Source organism: Acipenser ruthenus, chromosome 23 (assembly GCF_902713425.1).
Source record: "Acipenser ruthenus chromosome 23, fAciRut3.2 maternal haplotype, whole genome shotgun sequence".
Classification (NCBI taxonomy): Eukaryota; Metazoa; Chordata; class Actinopteri; order Acipenseriformes; family Acipenseridae; genus Acipenser; species Acipenser ruthenus.
Window position 1 is genome coordinate 5,405,913 of NC_081211.1, and position 21,234 is coordinate 5,427,146.

The window sequence follows — 21,234 nt, forward strand, 5'->3', positions numbered from 1 at the left end:
TATGCAACTGCCATTGAATCTTTACACCCTTTATCAATATTGCAGACATGTACAGTAAACAGATGATTCTGTGTTTAATAGTGTATATGCTTGGGATTTTAAATGGTTGAGGACCAGACATTTTCAGGCTTGCCATCAGCATTAAAAATACTTTAAAATATATTTAAGACTCCAAAATGTATATTTTGTATTAAAGTTGAAGCCCCTGCTGCCACCCTGCAAAACAAACATGTTTATGTATCAGGTGATAGCAGCCTTTGGAATAAACAGCTTTAAGAATCTAACCCCAAACTTCTAATTAACCCCTCAACCGTCTCCCAAGATTCCTAGACATCTGCTGCAAAAGATAGCAAGACACTGAAGTTACTAATCTGCTGTGAGGACAATCATTTTCAGGCTGCCATGGCAAAGAATTGTGTCTCTCAAGACGCTCATTACTAACACTCCAGTCTGTTTATTTAATCTTCCCTCCCGATAGTTCCCCTTACTCAGCCTCTTCCTAACCTTCCATCTCCTGTTTGCTGACAGTAAATCTTTCTGCTCACTCTAGCTGCGAGGATTGCCATTTAATGTAATGTAAACTTCCCTGCAACAAATCCGAGCAGCAGAAACCTGACAACCGAATTTGTTGCGTAAACAAGAAAATCAACATGAAGTGGACGCTGGTTTGTCTCCTGGATGTTTTTCACGAGCCCAGGTTCACAAACACGTTGGCTGAGAGGCGCTGCCTCTTTGCCATAAAAACCAGACTGTGTGTCCATACAGCCCACGGTTACAAATAAGTAGTCTGGGACTGGGAAAGGATTTCATTAGAGTCTCTTTGGACTATGGTAACGGTTTGGACTGTGGCAGAGCTAAAAGCAGCCAGTTTAAGGGATAAACAGGGCCCTGTCCTGGTGGAGTTTACTACTCTATAGATCTACGGATTAGTGTGAACCTACCCACCACCATTGTGCAGTGAAATTGGAGTGCAAACATTATATAACATCTGTCGGATGCGACCACCGATAGCCAGCATTTCAGTGCTTGAGTCACCGTGACAACATAACAGCTACTGTAGGATCCGAAGATGGCAGCACAGGACCGATGGAAATCACTCTGCAATAATTTTATAACTTCATAAAGCATGCCAAACACTCAGTGTAGAAACAGTAATAACATGGGATAATAAACAATGAATGAAATTATATTATGCAGCTTCAGAATATTTTTTAAACAAGATGAAACAAGATTCTTAATACAGTACAATCAGGTATAAAGCATGGAAACTATTTCTTAAATAAATGGCACACCACTGTATTGTAGCCCTTGCCAGGTATGTAGAATATAGTAGTTTAAAATGTAAATAACTGTTAATCTATTCTCTATATAAAGCACAGCTACAGGGATGGAAATAAGACGACTCCTGCACAGCAGTGCCACACTGTCCCAGTTTTAATATGTGTTTGATTAGCCCCAGTGTATAGATAACAAGCTCAGGTGTGTTTTATTAAACTCATAATAAAATTAGGATTGGATCAGATTGCAATGCAATGGGGAGTCTTATTCCCATCCCTGCAGATGTACAGCACAAAAGAGACATAAATAGATTTACATGCAGTTAGAGATGCTGAGTGAGGCCAGTGCACACATCATCAATTGTAGTAAAGTGCTGAGGAATTCAGGATTTCTGATGCTTCAAGCGGTTAAGGTCTGGATTGTAATGCTTTATGCTTGATAACTTGCATGGCAGAATCCAGCTTGACATTTTTTTTATTTTTTATTTTATTTTTCAACGGATGATCACGAACAGTTTATTACAGCCGCGGGGGTTGGATATGGATAGTGGGCGCTCAGCCATCTTTAATGCAATATGGTACAGCGTAGCATTTGTTCAGCTAATTCAGCTTGAAAAGAACATTTGAATATTTGTTTGCATTTTGAAATAATATCCAAAAATAAAAAAAACTCAACTAAACTGAGGACTAAAATGATATTACTAAATGTGTAAAAGTACCCAAAATCAGATTGCAGACGACAGAATAAAATGAAAACTTATTTTTTGGGTAGCATCAGCTATACATAGGGCAACCTAATTCACTGCTGGTCCTTTTGTTGTTCTCCATAGGCCCTGCATTTCACAGTCATGTTGATTCAATGAAATTGGATCAATTTTTTAAATTGTGAAAACAAACCTTTCGTCTGTCTCCTTCCTAAGAAGAAAATTAAAGAATAGATGACAACTACTGGTCAGTCTTGATATCTTTACAAGAACACCTGGTGAGGACAGAGAGGAGTGTGCACTGTAAACATAATTATTATTTCAACATCCACATTGTTTTTAATGTACCTTTATTTCTAAAGGATTTTTTTTAATCACAGTACCACCTTGTGGACAAATCATGTAACTGCGCTTTCATTTATTTATTTTAAAGAGAACTGCAGTATTTCTTGGAAAGGGGAAATCAGAGCTTGCTATACTGTTCAGTACATCTCTGGGTTCTGCAAAATCTATGCAGTTAATACCAGGAGCAGACGCTTAGATTCCCCTTTCAAACCCCTCTCTAAAGCTGCTGGTTCAATACATTGTAGATCTTTATTATCATTTACACAAAAACAGTTATAGTCCTGTGGACAAATTATTAATAATAGTAAATACCGCCCCCCAAACAAAAAAAACATTTCATACAGAATATACCCAGCAATCCATTGTATACAGAACATCTCATTTAGAATAACGATGTGTAAATAAAATATCCTTGCTCTGAAACTATAATATGACGAGGTATAGCTGCTTAGAGCATGTGTTTTACTTACATTGTCATTCCTATGTATGTGTCTTATTTAAGTACATTAAATATAAAAACAAAGTATAAAAGTCCTGCCTTCCTTCTCTCTAAACTAATTCACAGGTTTTGTGTGAGGCAGATTCTGAATATGGAAGGCTTTTTTTAACATTCAATTTGCGGAAGTATTGTTGTTTTTAAATACACATTTCATAAACAACAACAAAAAAAATACAACAGCATATACAAGCATTTAACAAATGGTTTATGTGGAACTGTAAAACAGCGCTGTCTACTGGACACGAACAAAATTGCAGCTCACTGAGCATCCCCAGCTAATTACTAAATCTCAAAGTGCTTGTGGTGACACTTTTAAAAGAAGGGCCTCTTCATGAAGGCTTTGTTAGGAGGATTAGGATTTGAACGGTGAATTTGTGTGCAAATTCTCTCGGCAAAGATGTTCAAAAGACTTTCACAGATGAAAAACAACAAAAAATGTTTTAAAAAGGTGCAGTGTCTCACTCGGTTTTTAAATGTTTCACAAAGTTGTCCCTTACATAACACCTAAAGAAAAAAAGAACATGCAAATGTCATGTAATAGCGTTAGTCAAGAATTGTTACCTAAGAATGAACTATAGAACACTAAGGGATCAGTTTAAAATGGTGCATGATTGTCTGGACAGTGCAGGTTGAAGTGAGCCAGAATAAGGTGTGATGTTTATAATAAACTCTACTTAAAGAAATAACAACCAAATGATTTTATTTCTACTTTGGACCTTGTGAGGCTCTTTAACCTGCTACAACATCGAGTCCACTTCCTGTGCAGCAGGTATTAGAACACCACTAGAACACAGGGCTCAGGTGCGGTTCTAATACCTGCTGCACAGGAAGTGAACTCATGGTTTATACACAGGCATCACAAAGCAATAGAGCAGCAGTCAGTGCCACAGCTTGGGTAAGGTGGGGGGAGGTCTGACAAGTGGCGAGAAGTGTGATACTTTGAAAGCAAATTTTGGATGATATTTTGAAGCAAATAGTCCACTTATCCAAGACAAAATGAGCTTGGTTGCAAAGCTGATGAAATTAAATGTTGCTGACGCCAGTAAGAGAAGAGAAAATCGATTTTCTTTAAATGCCTGGTAATCACTCTGTTAAGAGGCTTGCATGTTGTGGGATCAGAAACTCAACTGTAGAGTCAGCATTGCCTGTTATTACCATGGAAAATGATTCCTGCCACTCAAAAGTTAATTACCATAGTTATTACTTTTAATAAATATATATATATGTATATAATAAAGACAACTTTCCAGTTGCTCGTTCAAAATCCTCTACACACTGAAACGTGTGTGTAATATATATATATATATATATATATATATATATATAATGAACAAACTAAAAAGCTTGCTTTTCAATCGCAATAATAATAATAATAATAACAATAATAATAATAATATTCAGCAAGACACTAAATCTGCCTTTTCATTGGTGCAAACCATTGCGTTGTGGTTTCACAGAACAGGCTCCTGGGAATACATTTAGAATGTATTTTAGCATTCGGCTTTGCTTGCTCCAGTATGTCTGGCTAAGATGTGGTCCCCTATGTCCAAAATAAGAAAACTTGCAGGGGCCTGGCACCCTGCCTTGGGTTTCCAAACTACATTAATTTAGTTTGAACTTCTCTCTTAAATCGTTCCTTAACCATTTTACGATCTTTGCAATCATTCAGAGAGATTCAGAGTTGCTATAGTTGTATCTTTTACAGTATAAAATAATGGCTGCAAATTCCAAGGAAACCCAATGTATTACCTGCTGCTATGCCTGTGGTGTTTCATATTGAATTCAAGTGGAATTGTGGCCAATTTGCAATAATAAAATTATAGCATCATTTAGAAGGAAGGAAAGTTTTCTGAAAGCCAGACAACTTAAATAAGTTAAACCAGGAGTAACAGAGCTACAGACACTCAAATGACATCTGAAGTTATTTACTCTTTAAGGGTTTATTTTTACCCAGAATCCCTGAAATCCCCTGACTCTTCCTGACGCTTCCTGTGAGATTCATAGTCTATGACGGTGTTCAAATGGCATTTCTTCAGAAAAGACATTTTCCTAATTAATTAAGTTTGTGACTTGTTAGTTATTTATGAGTTGGGATGTATGGGAGATTTAAAAATAATAGTTAAATATGTTTTTAATTGCGTTCAAAAGATAGAATTATGACTCTTGCAAAGTGCCTTGGGAAGAAATTGTCGTGGAAGGCGCTATATGAATTCCAAAGTGAATTGTAGAACCGTATAACTGACACAAAGTTTGGGAAAACAGGCCCCTAGGGCTCTGAGCAGCCAGTCAAACTTTATACAGAGTGAAAACAGTGATCCCTTTAAGCAAAACTTTCAAACGCCCACCTTACTTCTGTAACGCTCTTTCTGTTTGATTCAATTCACAAAACGCTTGCCTACCGTTTGTCAAATGTCATTTAAATTGATTTTTTTTACATTCTTAACTATTTGATGGTGTTGCAATCGTTCTACGTAGTTCTGGAGTCTGTTGCTACAATATTGAGTTCTCTATTTTTTTCACTCTAAATCTGCCTGTACCTGGCTTTGAGCTTGTATGGAGAATCCTATGTGCCAGGACTGAGCAGACTTCCTCATCCATTCACATCATGTGACAATATCACCTTTCAACTCTACTAGCCCCTCTATTCTCTGTCTATATACTTGCAGAGTCGGTGGGGCAGGGGGCTGGTAGAGGGGTAATGATTGCAAATACCAAACAACAGTAAGGGAAATGTTAAAAAGCAAGTACAATGACATCTGACTTACTATTTAAAATGACATAAACGTAAGTTAATTTTGTGTGCATAAGGTTATCCCTCTTGTATGCTGAATACTCTTTGCACATTGACAGTTTCAGAGAAGTGAACTATTCCACATGGTCTCCGATGAATGATAACAGTGGATGCTGTAGGGTCAATAAGCATCTGGGTTACACTTGAGTTGAATCATTTTCATCTCTAAAGACAGACAAAGATGACAAAGGATGATTCAAAATCCAGAATTGATAGCAGGTTTGATTCATAGCTCTCCAATTGGAATCACGTGCAAAGGCAATTGCAATAGTTTAAAACAAGCAAGAAAGCTCTTTGTATGAGGAAGATGCAAGTAAGTTATTGTTCTGATTTGTGTCTCGCTGGTTTTGTTCCTCTTTGAAAATGTGTCTTTGCACTTGCGTTTACTTCAAAACAGCCCTCCACCACCCTCTGGTGTTTAAAAGAGGTACAGAACAAAGCCATCAGTGCAGACACACAGGGACTTCACCTGTAACAGCACTGCCCGTGTGCTTTTCATCCCCCTGTTTAAGTGATGGGCTGTATTGGACAGTTTACATGGCGTCTGAGTTTCTCTTAGGGAGGGCCTTGTATGAGAAGTCAGTGTAAGTGGGTTCTGGGTGTTTTGTTCTTTTCTCTAGGGATGCAGTGTTCTAGCAGCTCCAGTTGTGTTTGCTCGCTCAGAGTTCATTAACCTGCCCGCCTCACTCCTCGTCAGCACTCTTGCACATGAGAATGGAGTTGTAGATCTTGAGCGCCGGCCCCAGCTTGATGCCCAGGATCTTCACGATATCCGCCTGGGTCAGCAGGAGGAAAGCCTCCCCGTCTATCTGCTGGGGGGAGAAAGGAAGGGCCAGGTTTACCTAAGCAGCCTCGCGCATTCGTTCATGATGACTAGGAGGGGCTGCTGTATTCCTTTCTCTGTTTAATATTTTATGTTGGAAAGCCCATGAAACAAGCTTAAAAGTGGCACCAACGTGAATTGTATATAATAGGTCAAAGGTCAGCAAGACTGTTGCTTTTTGCAAACTTCAGACACCCTCCCACCATACGGGGCATGAGTCACAGCAATCAACGGGCCACTGACAATGATGTGAAAAGCATCAGAATAATAAAATCCTTACTTCATTCCTGAAAACGGGAGCATGTTCTCTACATCCAGGCAATCCCTGAACAAAGCTGGCCACCTAATAAACACAGGAAAAGAAATATTACATTAATGCTTGCATTTCCATATCCCAGGTGATCTAACGTCAGTTATCTGTGTCAGGCTTAGTGTCTTGCCCACTATGACTTGCAGTAGGGAGATGCAGCTCTTACCATTTACACGAGTGCAAAAATCTCCACATGAAAAGAAACAAAGAATTAGTCAGCCTTTTTTTGTCAGCTGAAATCACATTACATTTGGAAACAATGTCTTGTTTAACATTATCAATGACAGCTTGTTGAAGCAGAATCATCCATGTAAAATAGATAACCAGGGATGGAAATAAGACTCATATTGCATAGCAGTTTGACCCATTCCTGGTTTTACTAGGAGTTTAATAAGACACACCTGGGCTTGTTACCTATATACTGTGGCTAATCAAACTCATTTCCATCCCTATAGGCGCCACACTGGTGGTTACCTCCTCGGTGGTCCACTTTGCCACTCCCTTGGCGGTGAGCCCCAGCACCTCAGGCAGCAACTTGCAGTGCTGCTCCCAGCACACCTGGATGCGGTGAGCCGGGTTCGAGGAGAATGGAGGTATGAACACTGATTCGTGGAGCGCCTCCTGCAGACTCAGCGCTGTCTCTGCAGGGACAACAAACAGAAAGGACTGTCACTCCCCTTCCATAAACACCACATACACTAAAAATGTTTTTTTTTCTAAAGCTGCCTCTTGTTGATGTAAGAAAGTCTGAATGTGGTATTTCCTACATCCAATGGAGGCTTAAGAAGTTTGTTACTAGTTATGTAACATTAACACTTTGTTTATTTTCCTTTTAAAAATGGTGCAAATTGCATTTTGTGTAAAGACCTTGGCACAAAATAAATCTTAATGTGCATGCATTTGGATAAATTGATATCATAAAACAGAAAAAATGTAACAAATGTTTTAATAAATACAGCGAAACATACTCTAAATAAAGCAAGAAAAAAATAGGAGAGAAAAGGGCAGAGACGGCTCAAGGTACCTTTTCCATCTCCCAGCTCTTGTTTTACCAGGTGCAGCTTCAAACATTTGGGAATCGGACCGGTCCTTGGAGGGGGATAAAAAATGCAACCCTTATTACAATACCAGCAGTAATGCTACAAACAAGTTCTCTTATCACATGCCTCATACATAAAGCCCTTTCAACGATGCATTTATAAATACAATGTGTTCTATTCAGCCTTCTGTCCTGCTAATGTGCAGTTTACCAATACAGCATGTTTGCAATCAGCATGGTTAACTATCACAATGACATCGCACTGCTTCTCAAAACAGGACGTCTGCAATAGATATCGGAACGTGGTATTCTTCATTGTGAACCTGCTTTTGTGATGAGCTCTCCTGGGTTTAGACAGTTGCATATCTACTGCGTTCAGCTGCACTGCGCCATGTTAACAGTAGTTCTGCCTGCTTACTTTTTGGTCTTGATGCTGTTCTCGCTGGGCTCTCTGGTGCCCTCTGTCCTCTCCTCGGAGCTCTGCGTCTGCTCAGGGAGGCTCTGGACACTGCTGCGGCCTGACCGCTCGCTCTCTGTGCTCCACGACTTCCTGAAGATAAAGACGAGGGCAGGCGGGGAGTGAGAGCGGTCTGCAGAACCTCCAAACTAACATGCATCATTTGATTTCTTGTGAAAAACTAGTAATAAGCAATTCCTGCTGAACAACAGCACCATCTAGTGTTCCTTTATCCTAGTTATAATGCACCTATTCTAGGAGATTTTCCTTTAAACCTAAAAAGTGAAAAGAATTGACCTTCACCTAGGAACAAGGGTAGTCATCTAGGGCAGGTTGAATCCTTATATCCTAAGATAGAGGTACTCTCAATAACTTAAGAATAGTTCTACCAAGTTTCATCACAATTGGACAATTATTATTATTTCTTAGCAGACGTCCTTACCCAGGGCGACTTACAGTTGTATACAATAAAATACATATCAAGAATTACAGTACAATTATGAGCAAGATACTTCAGTCCTCTAGATATATCTCAAACCCATGGGCATGCTCCTCCACTACCGCCCTGCTTCCTGGTACATGCCTCCCTGGGTGCTGACCTGGACTGTGGCGAGTCGTCCGAGGGCTCTGGCACGGTGGGTGCTGGCATGCTCACTGGCGTCGGCACTTCCACTCTTTTTGCTTTCTGTGGCCCTGCCAGTGCGGGCGGCTTCTCTCCAATCAGACGGTCCTGAAGCAGCCCCTCCTTGTTCAGGTTGACATCAGAGTACGGGCAGCTTACCGCTCTGTGAACCAAACCCCACACAAAACTATAAATCGCAAAGACCACCACTGAAAAGGCACAGCTCATTAATGCAAACTTTTTTTTTGTCCGCCTTATTTCATGTGGATTTTGGTCATTCTCATGTCCATAAGCAACAGGCAGAACAAACAGACACAGAACACAACAGCTAAACATGGACATCCCTGTTTGAGTACAAGAACATGGATGAACATTCACTGTTGTTTCTTGCTGGATTTGTAACATTATTACCAGTTTGTTTTTCCTTATCTAGTTCTTTATAAACGAGATTAGGAGCACACGGGGGGACGTGTTATTTACGTGTAGTGTGTTCCGTAGCGGGGTCCCTTGATGTGCCCAATTCCATGACACCCCTGCGTGGGGCAGCCCTGTCCCGGGGGAGCGGTGGAGTCTACCGGTCCTACAACAGCAGGGCACACAAAGACAAGCATCAGCTGCTGGATCCTCAGCCTCCCTCCAGCTCTCCAGCAACGACCACCCACTGTGTCAAGCAGGGCTGTATCTGAGCTGGCTTTGTTGTGTCAACTACTTTCACTGAGGATCAACAAACTTATGAGACCTTGACAGTTGTGCGATAATCACACTATATATTCATATAATAAGGCAAAGATTTATCAATAACATCAGATCTGAACTCAGGCATCCACAGGTAAAACCCACTGTGACAGAGAAAGGCCATTGTTTTTGCGTGTCCCCTTAGCCTCTTACCCAGTGGGTTCTGCAGGGGGTGCCCAGTCTTGGCACACCAGCCGACAGGGTGGATGTCGGGGGAGTCTGCATCCACCCAGTAATCATACTCCTGGCTCCAGCCATCAAAGTGGATCTGTCATACAGACAGAGGAGGTTTTAATGGACAAAGTTACAAGACATTTTGTAACCTAAAACAAGGAAATGTTACATTATATTTTGTAGGTTACAGATCCAGATTTGCTAGCACTTCTTTTAAATTTGACAGATTATGCTGGTATGACCCCTTCATTCTAACAGATTTGCACAAAGAAAGATGTTCCCAATTCACCCATCTGGTGTTGGCTTGGGTCCCCTGACCGGTCAAGGGGTCTATAGGTGGCAGCAAGGCTTTCAGCTAGGGAGAACCTTACTTACACTACCAATCAATCTTTGGCTGGTTTTAAATCTTTATTAACGACATTAATAGTTTTAGCGTGCTTTTGCAATGCACATCGCCATTGGTGAAAGCTCCAATATTGCATTCTATAGAAGTGGACATTGTATTTTTAATTTAATCCATTTATGAAATGCAATTTGATCACAGGGGTCTTTAGGTTTTGGTCCAGTTCGGATTGACGCCCCTGGAGTGGGGGGTGCGCTGCCCCTAGTGGTTACCTTGAGGCGATGTTCCTCTGTGGCAGTGATGGTGGAGACGCGGATCAGCATGGGGTTCCTCTTGTCCACGGCCTCCAGCTTCATGTTCTCTTGGAAGCCATGGGGGGGTCTCTGAGAGGGGACAGAGTGGGACACATTGAGGACACTGAAGACCGACACCCTCCAACCTGACCACCTTCCACAGTTCAGCAATTTCTAGCACAGGTGTCCTATTTAATCTTTCATATAGTTTTAACTAAAGGGAGACAAGATAACTTCCCCCAAAAGCACGTATATTTAACATACGCCAAAAACTTTTTTAAATACATAAAAAATATCATAATTTGCTGGCTCTCCTCTGTTTTCAGCCCCTACCTGTTTGAAGGCTCTTGCCGGGGCTGCCTGGGATCCGGTCTCCTCTAAGTATTTCTCCCAGGAGAAGCTTTTCGGGTGCTTGTATTCTGAAAGAGAGCAAAACAGTGCTTCAGTTTTCAACCAGCCCTTCTGATACGTGATGCTTGGAGACAGTTGCCCATTTTATCAGTTCATGGGGCGGCAGCAGCAGCAGCAGCAGCAGCATTGCAGACTCACCTGCTGGCGCGGTAAGGGTTAACCCCATTTTCTGACAGAAGCCCACAGGGTGAATGTAGGGACTGCTGGCTTCACACCTGGAGTACAAAACAAGAAGAAAAAAAATAAAACCGATCATCTCAGGCAATTAAGTCAAGCAGAGCGGTCATTAGTCCCTCCGAGAACCTTGAAACTCACTGTATCAAAAAATGAATTCATAATGCCACCACCATCTCCCTGTTGCCATATCAACCTGAATTGGGCACCAATGGGACAGAAAGTCTTTGCACCAAAATGCAATTCCCTTCATTTTATTGTCAAGAAAATAAAACTGATAATATTTAATACATAGGCATATATTATTGAGTATGTAAAGACCTTCATAAACCTGTCCCTGTGGGTCTAGTAAGTTCGTTTTTCCTTTGCAAATTTTGAAGCAGCTCAGTAAGCTGCCCCGTCTCTCTCACTGATCACCCTAGCAGTCAGTTACCAGTAGTCGTAGCTCTCGTCCCAGTTGTCGAAGTGGATGAGCAGCCGGTTGTCCACCAGGGCGGCGATGCTGGCCACGCAGATCAGAGATGGGTTCTTCTTATCAACTGCCTCCAGCTTCATCCCCGGCCGAAACCCCGAGGGCGTCACGGACTGAGAAGCAAAGAGAGCATCAAACAATTACTGACGGGAAAAAGGGAGAGTTACGCAAGTAATGAATGAAGGGCTAAAGGAACGGCAAACAATTATCACACTGGCAGGATCTATAGACTTGTAATGATAAAAGTTTACAAGTAAAGGAATCCCAGTAGCTATCATTCCACAGAAAAATGCAATCAATGTGCCTCTTCAGAAATACCTGTGCTAAATGTAAGTGATGCGCCGGGTGTCTCATTTCTCACCCAGATATACGGAGCTCCTGTAAAGTGCCCCTATGGCCAGGCCTTTCCTCCCAGCTGTACTCACTGTGTTGAGGCTCTTGAAGAGGTGCTTAGGGGCTGTCTGACCCCGGCAGTTCTTCACATAGGTGCTCCAGTTAAACTCGCCATCCTTGCAACCTGCAGACAATTTCTGTATTTCAATAACACGTCCACTGAGATTTATACCATGCATCACTTTGCTATTAAAACACCATCATAAATAAATAAATAAACAAACAGACTGAGGGTTCCCAGTGTCTCACACAGAAAAGGAACTACCACAGCGCAGTGCAGGGTTAGTTATAGGATAAGGAGCGTGCCGGGTTCAAATCCGGGTCATGCAGAGATCTTTGCTGGGACTCCCAGTGGCCTGTATTGGCCTCTGTGCTCCGACAATGTTTTTTCCTAGAGAATGCACTTTCATTCAATCTAAAGCTTTGTAATTTGACGTGTTCAAGTAACTGGAGTTCCACAAGATGATATTGTTTCTTGGTTATTAACATGCTTCATAAATAAAGGTTATGTTCTGGCTACAGGTCAGTATAGTAATGAGCCGGAGGAGAGAGCGAATCCCTACCCTTTGGAAGAAGCAGCTTGTTCCCGGTTTTCTCACACCAGCCTGCTGGCTTCAGATCCCAGGAGTCTGAGTTCAACCAGAAGTCATAGCATTCCGGGTATCCGTCAAAATGCAGCCGGATCCTGTAGCCTTGCACCTGAGAAAAACGGAAATGAAAACATTGAACAGTAACCTGTTGTAAGCAAGTCACTTTCTATGGATCTTTTACATTTCAGGTCCACCGTTAAGAGACTGACCTCAGCCACAGTCAGCACGCAGAACATGGAAGGGTGAAGAGGGTCGAGCCCTTCCATCTTCATACCCACTTTAAACCCATTGCGGCTCTGAGGGAACGACTGGTGCTGGAGAGAGAAAAAACAGACAAAGCCTCCATATTAAACAACGCTTCAGACTTGTTAAATATGCTAGCATGCAGGTTCTTCCTAAGAATACCCTGACAGCCACTGTCAGTATTCCAGTGAAGTGTCACTGACCTCCTTGAAGAGTTTCAGTGGCACAGCGATCATCTTCTCCTCCTCCAGGTAAGCTGGCCAGCTCCACACCTTCTTCCTCCCAGGGGCCGTGGCCACTGCCAAGGGGGAAACAGAACAACGTCAGGGGTACCCCAATATTAACAAAGAGACAGAACATGCTTCAGTGTGCAATGCTGCATCTATGGGTTTCAATGCACAGCGTTAAACATACTTTACATGCTTAACATGTCATAGGCGTCTCTATCATATAGAAGATTCAAATTATTATAATCCCCCTCACCTGGCTTTGTCTGCTTGGCTGCTCTGCGTCCTTTTCCAACTTTGGATTTTTCCTGTAAAACCAAACCACATTACAAAGGGAGTAGACATCTACCAAGACAAAGACAGCCATTATACTTGGTGGTGCATAGGGGGGTGGGGCGGACAAGATGCATTTCAATAACCAAGGGGGAGGGTAGAGTAACAAATGTAAAACACGTAGCCTCCTCGACACAGTTATCGAAAGGTTAAAAGCAGCTCCTGACCTCCTCCTCCTCTGGATTCTCCACCTCCTCATCGTCCGACTCTGTGAGGAGCTTCCTCTTCCTGCGGATGCGTTTCAGGGGCTGCGCGCTCTCGTTGCTGGGATTGCTGGCCGTCTCTCCATTCTTCTGCTCCACCGGGCTGGCTCTGCTGCTGCTGCTGCTGCTGCTCGGTTAGGGAACAAGGCCTGACAGGTTCAACGTTCTGGCACTCACTACATACCTAGGGCCCTTTTTTTCTTAAGGACGTACAAAACACTGCTTAATGAAATTCACTGTTATGTGAGCAACGTGTTTATTTTAAGCGAGGTTGTTAAAATCTGTTAATTGTGCAGCAGTTTGAAGTTGTCCAGTTACCCCATGCAGCAGCTTTGTATGAAGTTTTAATTGTTCCTTAACTGCTGAAGTTTAAGGGGATGTTTTTTTTTGGGTTACTTGGGGCCAGCGTAGGTTCCCATTCCTCTCAGGTAATAAAGAAAATAGGTTTGATGGTCTCAGCAATTCAGCGGTCTTTCGTTAAGAGAAGCCAAGGACTTTCATGGTGCCTGCCACCACTGTGCCTGACTGGCACATCTCCTGAGCACTGAACTCCAAAAATGTTAAAGACAATAATAATAATAATAATAATAATAATAATAGCGTACCTGTTGTTGCGTGACTGAATGCAGGCCTTGCTGCAGAACTTGCCCTCAATGAAGTTCTCCAAGGTGCCAGAGGCCCCGCAGGCCCCACAGGACACCACCTCCACACTGGGAGCCTCCTCTGGGGTGACGATGCTGGGGGCCAGGAGCACGGGCTCTGGGGGGCCAGGAGAGATGTGTTATTTCACTTGGCTTTGAATTGTTTGTATTTGATTGTGAGTATCTGTGGCTTTGACCAGGACTCTTGTAAAATAGATTTAAATCTCAAGTGCCTTGTGTAAGAAAGTTAAAAATAAATTACAGCAAATTTGATCAAACTCAATACTGGGACGAGGCATGTCCAAACATATCCCTCGCCAAAGATCAACATACAACATTGCTAAGGCTATAGAACACCCATGCCAACTGTAATCATAACTGGATAAAACAACAAGAAATTCAAAGTATTGCGTTATTATAGTTCTCATTTCTGGTATGCACAGTATTATGAAAAAATAAATAAACTTTTTTTTACAGTCTTCCATGACATTTATTGTGGTATCAACTCATTCCTTACATCTTTTCCAGGTATAGCTATGAGTTTCAGTAGACATTCATTGCATTTACTGTACATAGAGGAAGCTTGACACTAAAAAATAATTAACAGATCAATGAAAATGAAAACAAGAAACTATTAGAGGTGTTGAATGAACAGAAGCAGCAATACAAGACTAGCTTACCTGCAGACTCCACGACAGCTGTGCCGCCTGCAGCGCCCTCCACAGGCGGGGTGGGCTTGTCTGCAGGAGAGGGGTCTGAAGACTCTGTTGCCATGGCAGCTGCCTGCACAGCTTCCATCTCCCCATCTGTAACGATCTCGAGAGCTCCAAATTCATTCATACGAAACTGGGAGCAAGAAATAACACTGTTACAGATCTCCTTCAGACACGTAAGCAATCCGAATCCATTCTCAGTGTCCCCGCTATCAGAGCCTGCAACGTGATGGCCAGTGCATTCCAAGAGGAAAGCAGTACTCCTAGAATAAACTGCTGTGCTTTCTTCTTTTCAGCTAGATCATCACTTAGCATTGGTGTCACACAATGCCCTTCAGAAACAGTGTGCATTTTCAATAAGCCCTGTGAGTGATCCAGACTTCCACCTCCCCTCACAGAGCACAGGCTGGGATAAAAATGCATGCCTGCTTTCTTAAAAAAAACTAAGAATACTTCTGTCCAGGGTGCGATTTGACGTGCGGAGTTCCCTGGCTCTCCCCGGCAGGAAGAATAGATTTTACACTTACAATGTCTTTCTGCTGGAAATGTTCATTTATACAGATGATATTCATGCCCAAATACATGTATGCTGCATCTCGTGCAGGGCTTTGCCTCGCTGGTTCTAACCCTATCCAACTGTTTTCTAGCTACTGCCTGTGATACTCTCCATCATGCAGACGCTGTGAACCAGCGAATACACTGACGACACTGTTTTCAACAGGAGTCAGCCAATAAGACTCATTAGAACATACATTTAAAACGTCAGTACGTTCACATCGTTATCACTGCTATGCTCTCTTTGAGTTGAAAGGGCCTGCTGAAAAGTATTGAACCTTTTAAAAAATAGTCAAGTTAGAAAAATGAAGAGAAGCAACCAGAAATCGATAGCAGATGTATTTAAACAATTGTAGGGCAGAAAATAAATGTATGGGTTACACTATGTTTGAAATGTGTGTCTACACCTTAATTGCAGGTTTGATTTCATGTGCGTTTGCATTTCAACAGTTATATTGATTGGGCCTTCAGTAGGGGTTACAGGAAGTGAGAAGACTAAACAGCTGCACTATCCCTTTCGCTCTGTTAACATCCTCGCACCGTGTACTCTCCCAATAAAGCCTTTTAAACCTCCTTATTGTTTTGATTCATACACAAGCCTTACACAAAGCCAAAGGAATTAGTTCTCAGAAGAACAGCTACCCTTTGTTTCTGCTGGGATTGGGTAAGTTTAACGGAACGTGAAATATCACAGAGCGGGTTGAACTGTCTTGTACTGCAAGTCAGGGCAGTTTCAAACATGTACATTCCATGCTCAGTTATTCTTGAGGTCAAAATACACTTCCTACAGGAGCACAGCAAGTTGTCAAGGAGGTTATGTGTAATTACTTGTCCCGAGTGTTTTTTTTTTTTTTTTGGGGGGTGGATTATAAGGATATACTGTTATTGCCTTTTAGTTAAAGAATAATAAAAAAATGACAATAAGTGAATTTGTATGGTGGTCGATGTTGGCGCATGAATGATCTTTACTATCGGCTTGCCTGCTGTTTTGTAGTTTATGTATTTATCCTCCCCACTGGAAACTTGACAAATCACACCCTGGTTGTGTCAGTCAGTCAGTTTAAAATGAGCATTTTTTTTTTTTTATCCACTCAACTGTGTTGTTTGCTGCTGTACCACGCTGACATCCACAGACCAACATTTTTTTCTACAGTAAGAAGAATTCTTTGGTTGAGATCATTGAAATTTAAACCAGGCATAAGAGCATTCAAAATGCTGGGAATGAGAAGAGGATGTTCTATAGAAGCTCCTCCCATGCTAGCACACCAATTGGGAATTACACTTGATTGTTGTTTGTTTTATATTTTTTCTATTTTAATGATCCCAGTGTTTTGGATGTTACTACTTTCTTTCACACACGTGTGTGTCTCAGGTCTGGACAGCACCAAACTCACTTCCCTTGTCAGTCAGATTTTACCCCAGGCCTCTCCTAAAGTGATGGCTATCAGGCAAGGCAAGGCTGTGCCACTCCGCATCTGGATTTTAAAGTCTGGACTTGTAGAATTCCAGTCTACACCCAGGTCTCGCAAACAAACAAAACAAACAAAAAAAAAAACGTACGACCATTGACACACGGCTTCAGTTGACAGTAGTGAAATGAGTCTAGCAATCCTGTTTTCTTAGTTTGGTGAACACAGATATCTACAGACTGGCCTAGTGGAGCTGCTGACACACTACGAGTAGTGTGTTCCACCTGAGAAAAGAGTACCGCTGAAAACGTGCTCAGTAATTTTGCAGTTTTCCCATGCTTATCCCTCAGTTACTGTATGCAGAGTTCACCATTGTTTGCCCGGATGTGTTTTACCATACCCCTCTCGGCTTTACTTTGCTTTCACTTAAATGTATTCTATTTTGCTTTGTTTTTACTATGGGAAACTGTTATAGGTCCTCATAGTGCTGTTATGTCAGCATTACTGTCAAACACAGTCAGCGCTTCAAAAATCCTGTTCACTTCTATCGACAGCAGACCGAAATCTAACTGGTTTAAACTGGGACTCTGTCAGCCCCAGTTAGGATTGCAGGCTGGTAGAACCCAGTTTCCCCAACTCACTCAAAGAGATATCATCAGCAAGATAAAGCAAACAAGAACTACTGAAAAAAACGACTACCCCCAAGTCTCCCAACCAATACAAAAAACTGTAAACTGTAAATCAATACAATATCAGGATACTCCATTATCATCCCAAGACTACCTACAATACAAGGAAAGCTTTCCACTATCCTTGCTGGTAATAATGACCCCACTTGCAGCATGCAGAGCTGATAAGAGCCCTGTTCTCACCCGTATGTCACTGCCAGGAAGGGTGGCAATGCCGTTCTGCCAGTCCAAGGCGCTCATCATGTCGAAGTCCGTCTCCGAGCTTGAGGTATCGGCTGGGGGCTTTTCTGCCATCTTTCAGGGAACGTCTTCAAACACCAATGGAAACAGGGCCATGTTATTGCAGATAAAGAAAGAAGTGCATAGACTCCCCAGAGCACAGCAGTTTGAGACATTCCAGACTTTCCTATTAGCATTAGGCCATCCAAAAAATTAAACTGTGTTTCAGGGGACACTGAAACGAACAGAGTAGGTAGAAACACTGTTATTCTCTAACTGTTTTTCTTGTGTGACCTCTTTAGTCATACCTCGGCTTTATCAGCCTAATAGTGAGACCCACAATGGCTGCAGCTGCCATGCAATACCAGTTTATTTCATTGTTAGAGGGCTGGAGCAGTGGCAAGCAAATGCCACCCCAATATAAAAGCCAAACGGGAAAGTTAGTTCGCTTCTTCGGAGTGACACCTTAACAGAGCAACACAACTTCACAGAAAGATGATAATCTTATGACAACTTATTCACTAAGTTCAGTGTCTTGTACTGAAAAAGAAATAAAAATGGGGCTGAATATATATGGGTGTACAGATGATTAGCTTAGGGGTCTGCTATTCTATTCTATTCAGTATCTATTAATTAAAATAAAGTTTTTTGTGATATAAAAAATAACTAGGGACTTCACTGTATGTTTTGTGTGTAGCAGACAGACACTCTCAAGCATAGGGTTATAGAACTTGTATTTTCCTTAGAAATCTCTATTGAAATTCACACATTCAAATAAATACAGATTTTAGATACATATATATTTTCTTCTAAATTAATCAAATAAAATAAAAATTGAAGAAAGCACGTTATATTGCTCAACCTGAATAACACAGACCCGTGTTAAAAGAAAATGTTCTAGTACTGTAGTGGTCCTGTGTTTATACTGCTGTTTGTTTACCTCATTCAATGAATTTGGCAAATAAACTGAATGGGTAATGGTTAACGTGGGCTACGTACAAATCTTTTACTTTGAAAAACATTCTTAAAACATAATCACTCGTAAATATACCTTGTATAGTGTGTAATGGGTAACCACAAGACTTGGTTTTACCCAATCACATCCAGTCACTGTAGTAAAAACCCGTATTAACCAGCAAAATTCTATTTTGCTTTTTTTTTAAATCTGCAGCTGGGTACCTGTGAAATACTTTGGGGAGGTAGACAAGACATTACGAAAAAAATCCGCCCCGTTAATAAACGAAGGTCCACTAGGGGGCGACTAGCTTTATTTTCAAATTCAGATGCAATAATAACCAGAAAACAATTATATATATTTACATATCTAAACAGTCAAATTACGGAATAATGCAATTGGAATCACCACAGTGTTTCAAATTAAAACGTTCAACTTTTACCGGTAAAAAAAGACGACACAAACTTAAATAAAACGGACAAGTTCAGTTTTCACCTGTTTTAACAATATTTGACTAACTGCATTATTAAGTTTGGGTCGGTGAAATGAAAAACCACAAATTATCAAAAATGATTTGATTCCTTACGCGTTTTTTTGCTAATAAGGTGAAATGAAAGTTTTATTTTTTAAATAACAACACAAACCCATCGCTCTCGGCCTGACGCTTTTAAAAGAGGGTTTTCTTTATTTACAATATGTAGGATGAATCATGGACACATAAATACAAGAGACAGGCTTGAAGTTTATTTGTATATTCAAGTTTTTTCTTTTCAATACATTCCTGTAATAATAAAGCGTAATGTGTAAGCGCCCATGATTAGAGACTCTGATACAAAATGGCGGAGGAACGGGGAAGAGGCCCCCCAAACACGCTTAAACTATGTAAATAATCTTTATTATTCAAATAAAATAAATACACAACACACTAGTACAATTACTATTATAGATAATAGACAGTATCTCAATTTTACCGCAATTTTTGTGAAGTTTATCCTTTACTTTTTCCTTGTCACGTAATTACAATTCGGTAGACATAATCACATTTTGCCCTAAGAAAGTTTATCAATATTGCATTTTAAATCAGAAAAATATTTTTGAAAACGTGCCGAAGAACCCACTTGGCAACAGAATGAGCACGCTCGTGTTCTGTATTGTTGTCGGGTTTTTTTTTTGCAATTGACACTAAAATGCTTTTGCTTTTAATTTCTTCTGGGAAAACTTGCCATTATTACAAAGATTCCCATCTTTAAAAGGCGACGCCATAAACCAAACTCCATGCAAACTGTAAAACAAGGCATGTCCTTTTGCAAGCGGTGGTTGTTAGTGTCTAAGATTTTAAAACGAAGAAATTATTTGGATTTTATGGAACTCACCTCGTTTCTCTGCAACTCTTATTTGGTGCTGGAGAGTGCGGTCAGCGCGCATGCGTCGAGCGTATACGCTCTCCTGCCAACTTTCAGGACAAACTTTAGTAGAACTATTCGTGCAAGGTATAAACAGAGAGTATTATTTCATACAGCAAAGGCGATCTAGAAATCAATCAGAAACGCGCTCTCAACCGTATTTCTGCAAGTATAATCTACAAGCAAAGCTGAAATCGTGTAGAGCTCAGAGGAAAACGTGTGTTACAGCCCACCATTAATAATAATAACTATGAATTGTGCTTTCACCTTTGTACGTTTGAATTGGGATTTGGTAAGCCGGGCAAAAGTGGTCAGACATCAGACAACGTAGACTGTACTGTATAGTCAGCAAACTAAGGAACCCCCGCTTACGAAACCGAGTCAAGAACACCTGCATACGATCCAAACTACAATGGGTTAAACAACATCGGTCTAATGGGTAAAAAAAAAAAAAAATCAGATCGATTTAGAACCAGGCAATGAGCAATGCATGCTATTTCAAAGCCGGAAATTTGTAGGAAACAAATGATGACATGTATCTGCGTGCAATACTCTTGCGTCACCATAATTTTTTTTTTTTTTTTAACCGTTTAATTTATTTTATTTGATATAAAACGGTCTGCATTTTCTGTCATTGCGCTAATTGTAAACAAACCATACTTTAAATGTTCTCAGTCTCGTCTCAGACGTGTACATACGCAGACAGGCGAGGCGTTGGCTTTTCTGAGATACAGTTCGATTTTTGGCCCCCAAAACTTAGTGATACTTAAACAAGGCTGTGAATTGTTCGTAGGAATCACAGTACCAATCATTAACTGAAGTATGTCCCCTTTAGTCACTGTTTGTACAGTTGTACCATGTAAAGTTTCCTATGTATCTATTTTATAAATCATATATGTTTTTGTTTGTTTCTTTTTTTTTTTTTCAAAGTTATGGCAGGGCAACTTCTCGAACTCCATAGAGTTCGCACAAACTTGTTATGTTTTTTTAATTCCAAATATGTGATCTAAGGGGATAAATATTTTGTTAATTATATGTACAAAGCGTGAACTCCGGTCTACAGTAATTATTAACTCCTGTTTTTTTAAACGAGTCGATTCCACCTTAATGTTACAAAACGCAACAAAAAACTGCTACATTTCTGAATATCTCACTGGAAAATCTGAACAAAAGAAATTAGATTGGATTAGTT

General features: G+C 40.9%; 1 protein-coding gene across 1 annotated transcript; it reads right to left on the minus strand.

Moving 5' to 3' along the window:
* Positions 1-1,093: 1,093 nt before the first annotated feature.
* LOC117413029 (lethal(3)malignant brain tumor-like protein 4) lies at positions 1,094-20,496 on the minus strand. The gene is made up of 22 exons (XM_034021730.3): positions 20,013-20,496; positions 17,649-17,773; positions 14,780-14,945; positions 14,064-14,217; positions 13,423-13,585; positions 13,179-13,230; positions 12,899-12,993; positions 12,662-12,766; positions 12,426-12,561; positions 11,895-11,986; positions 11,431-11,582; positions 10,962-11,038; positions 10,746-10,831; positions 10,392-10,502; positions 9,756-9,870; positions 9,348-9,447; positions 8,845-9,030; positions 8,207-8,338; positions 7,774-7,838; positions 7,224-7,390; positions 6,720-6,782; positions 1,094-6,428 (listed from the first exon to the last, which is right to left on the minus strand). The coding sequence occupies exons 2-22, from the start codon at positions 17,757-17,759 to the stop codon at positions 6,300-6,302; spliced, it is 2,457 nt and encodes an 818-aa protein (XP_033877621.1). The 5' UTR covers positions 17,760-17,773; positions 20,013-20,496; the 3' UTR covers positions 1,094-6,299.
* Positions 20,497-21,234: the final 738 nt, after the last annotated feature.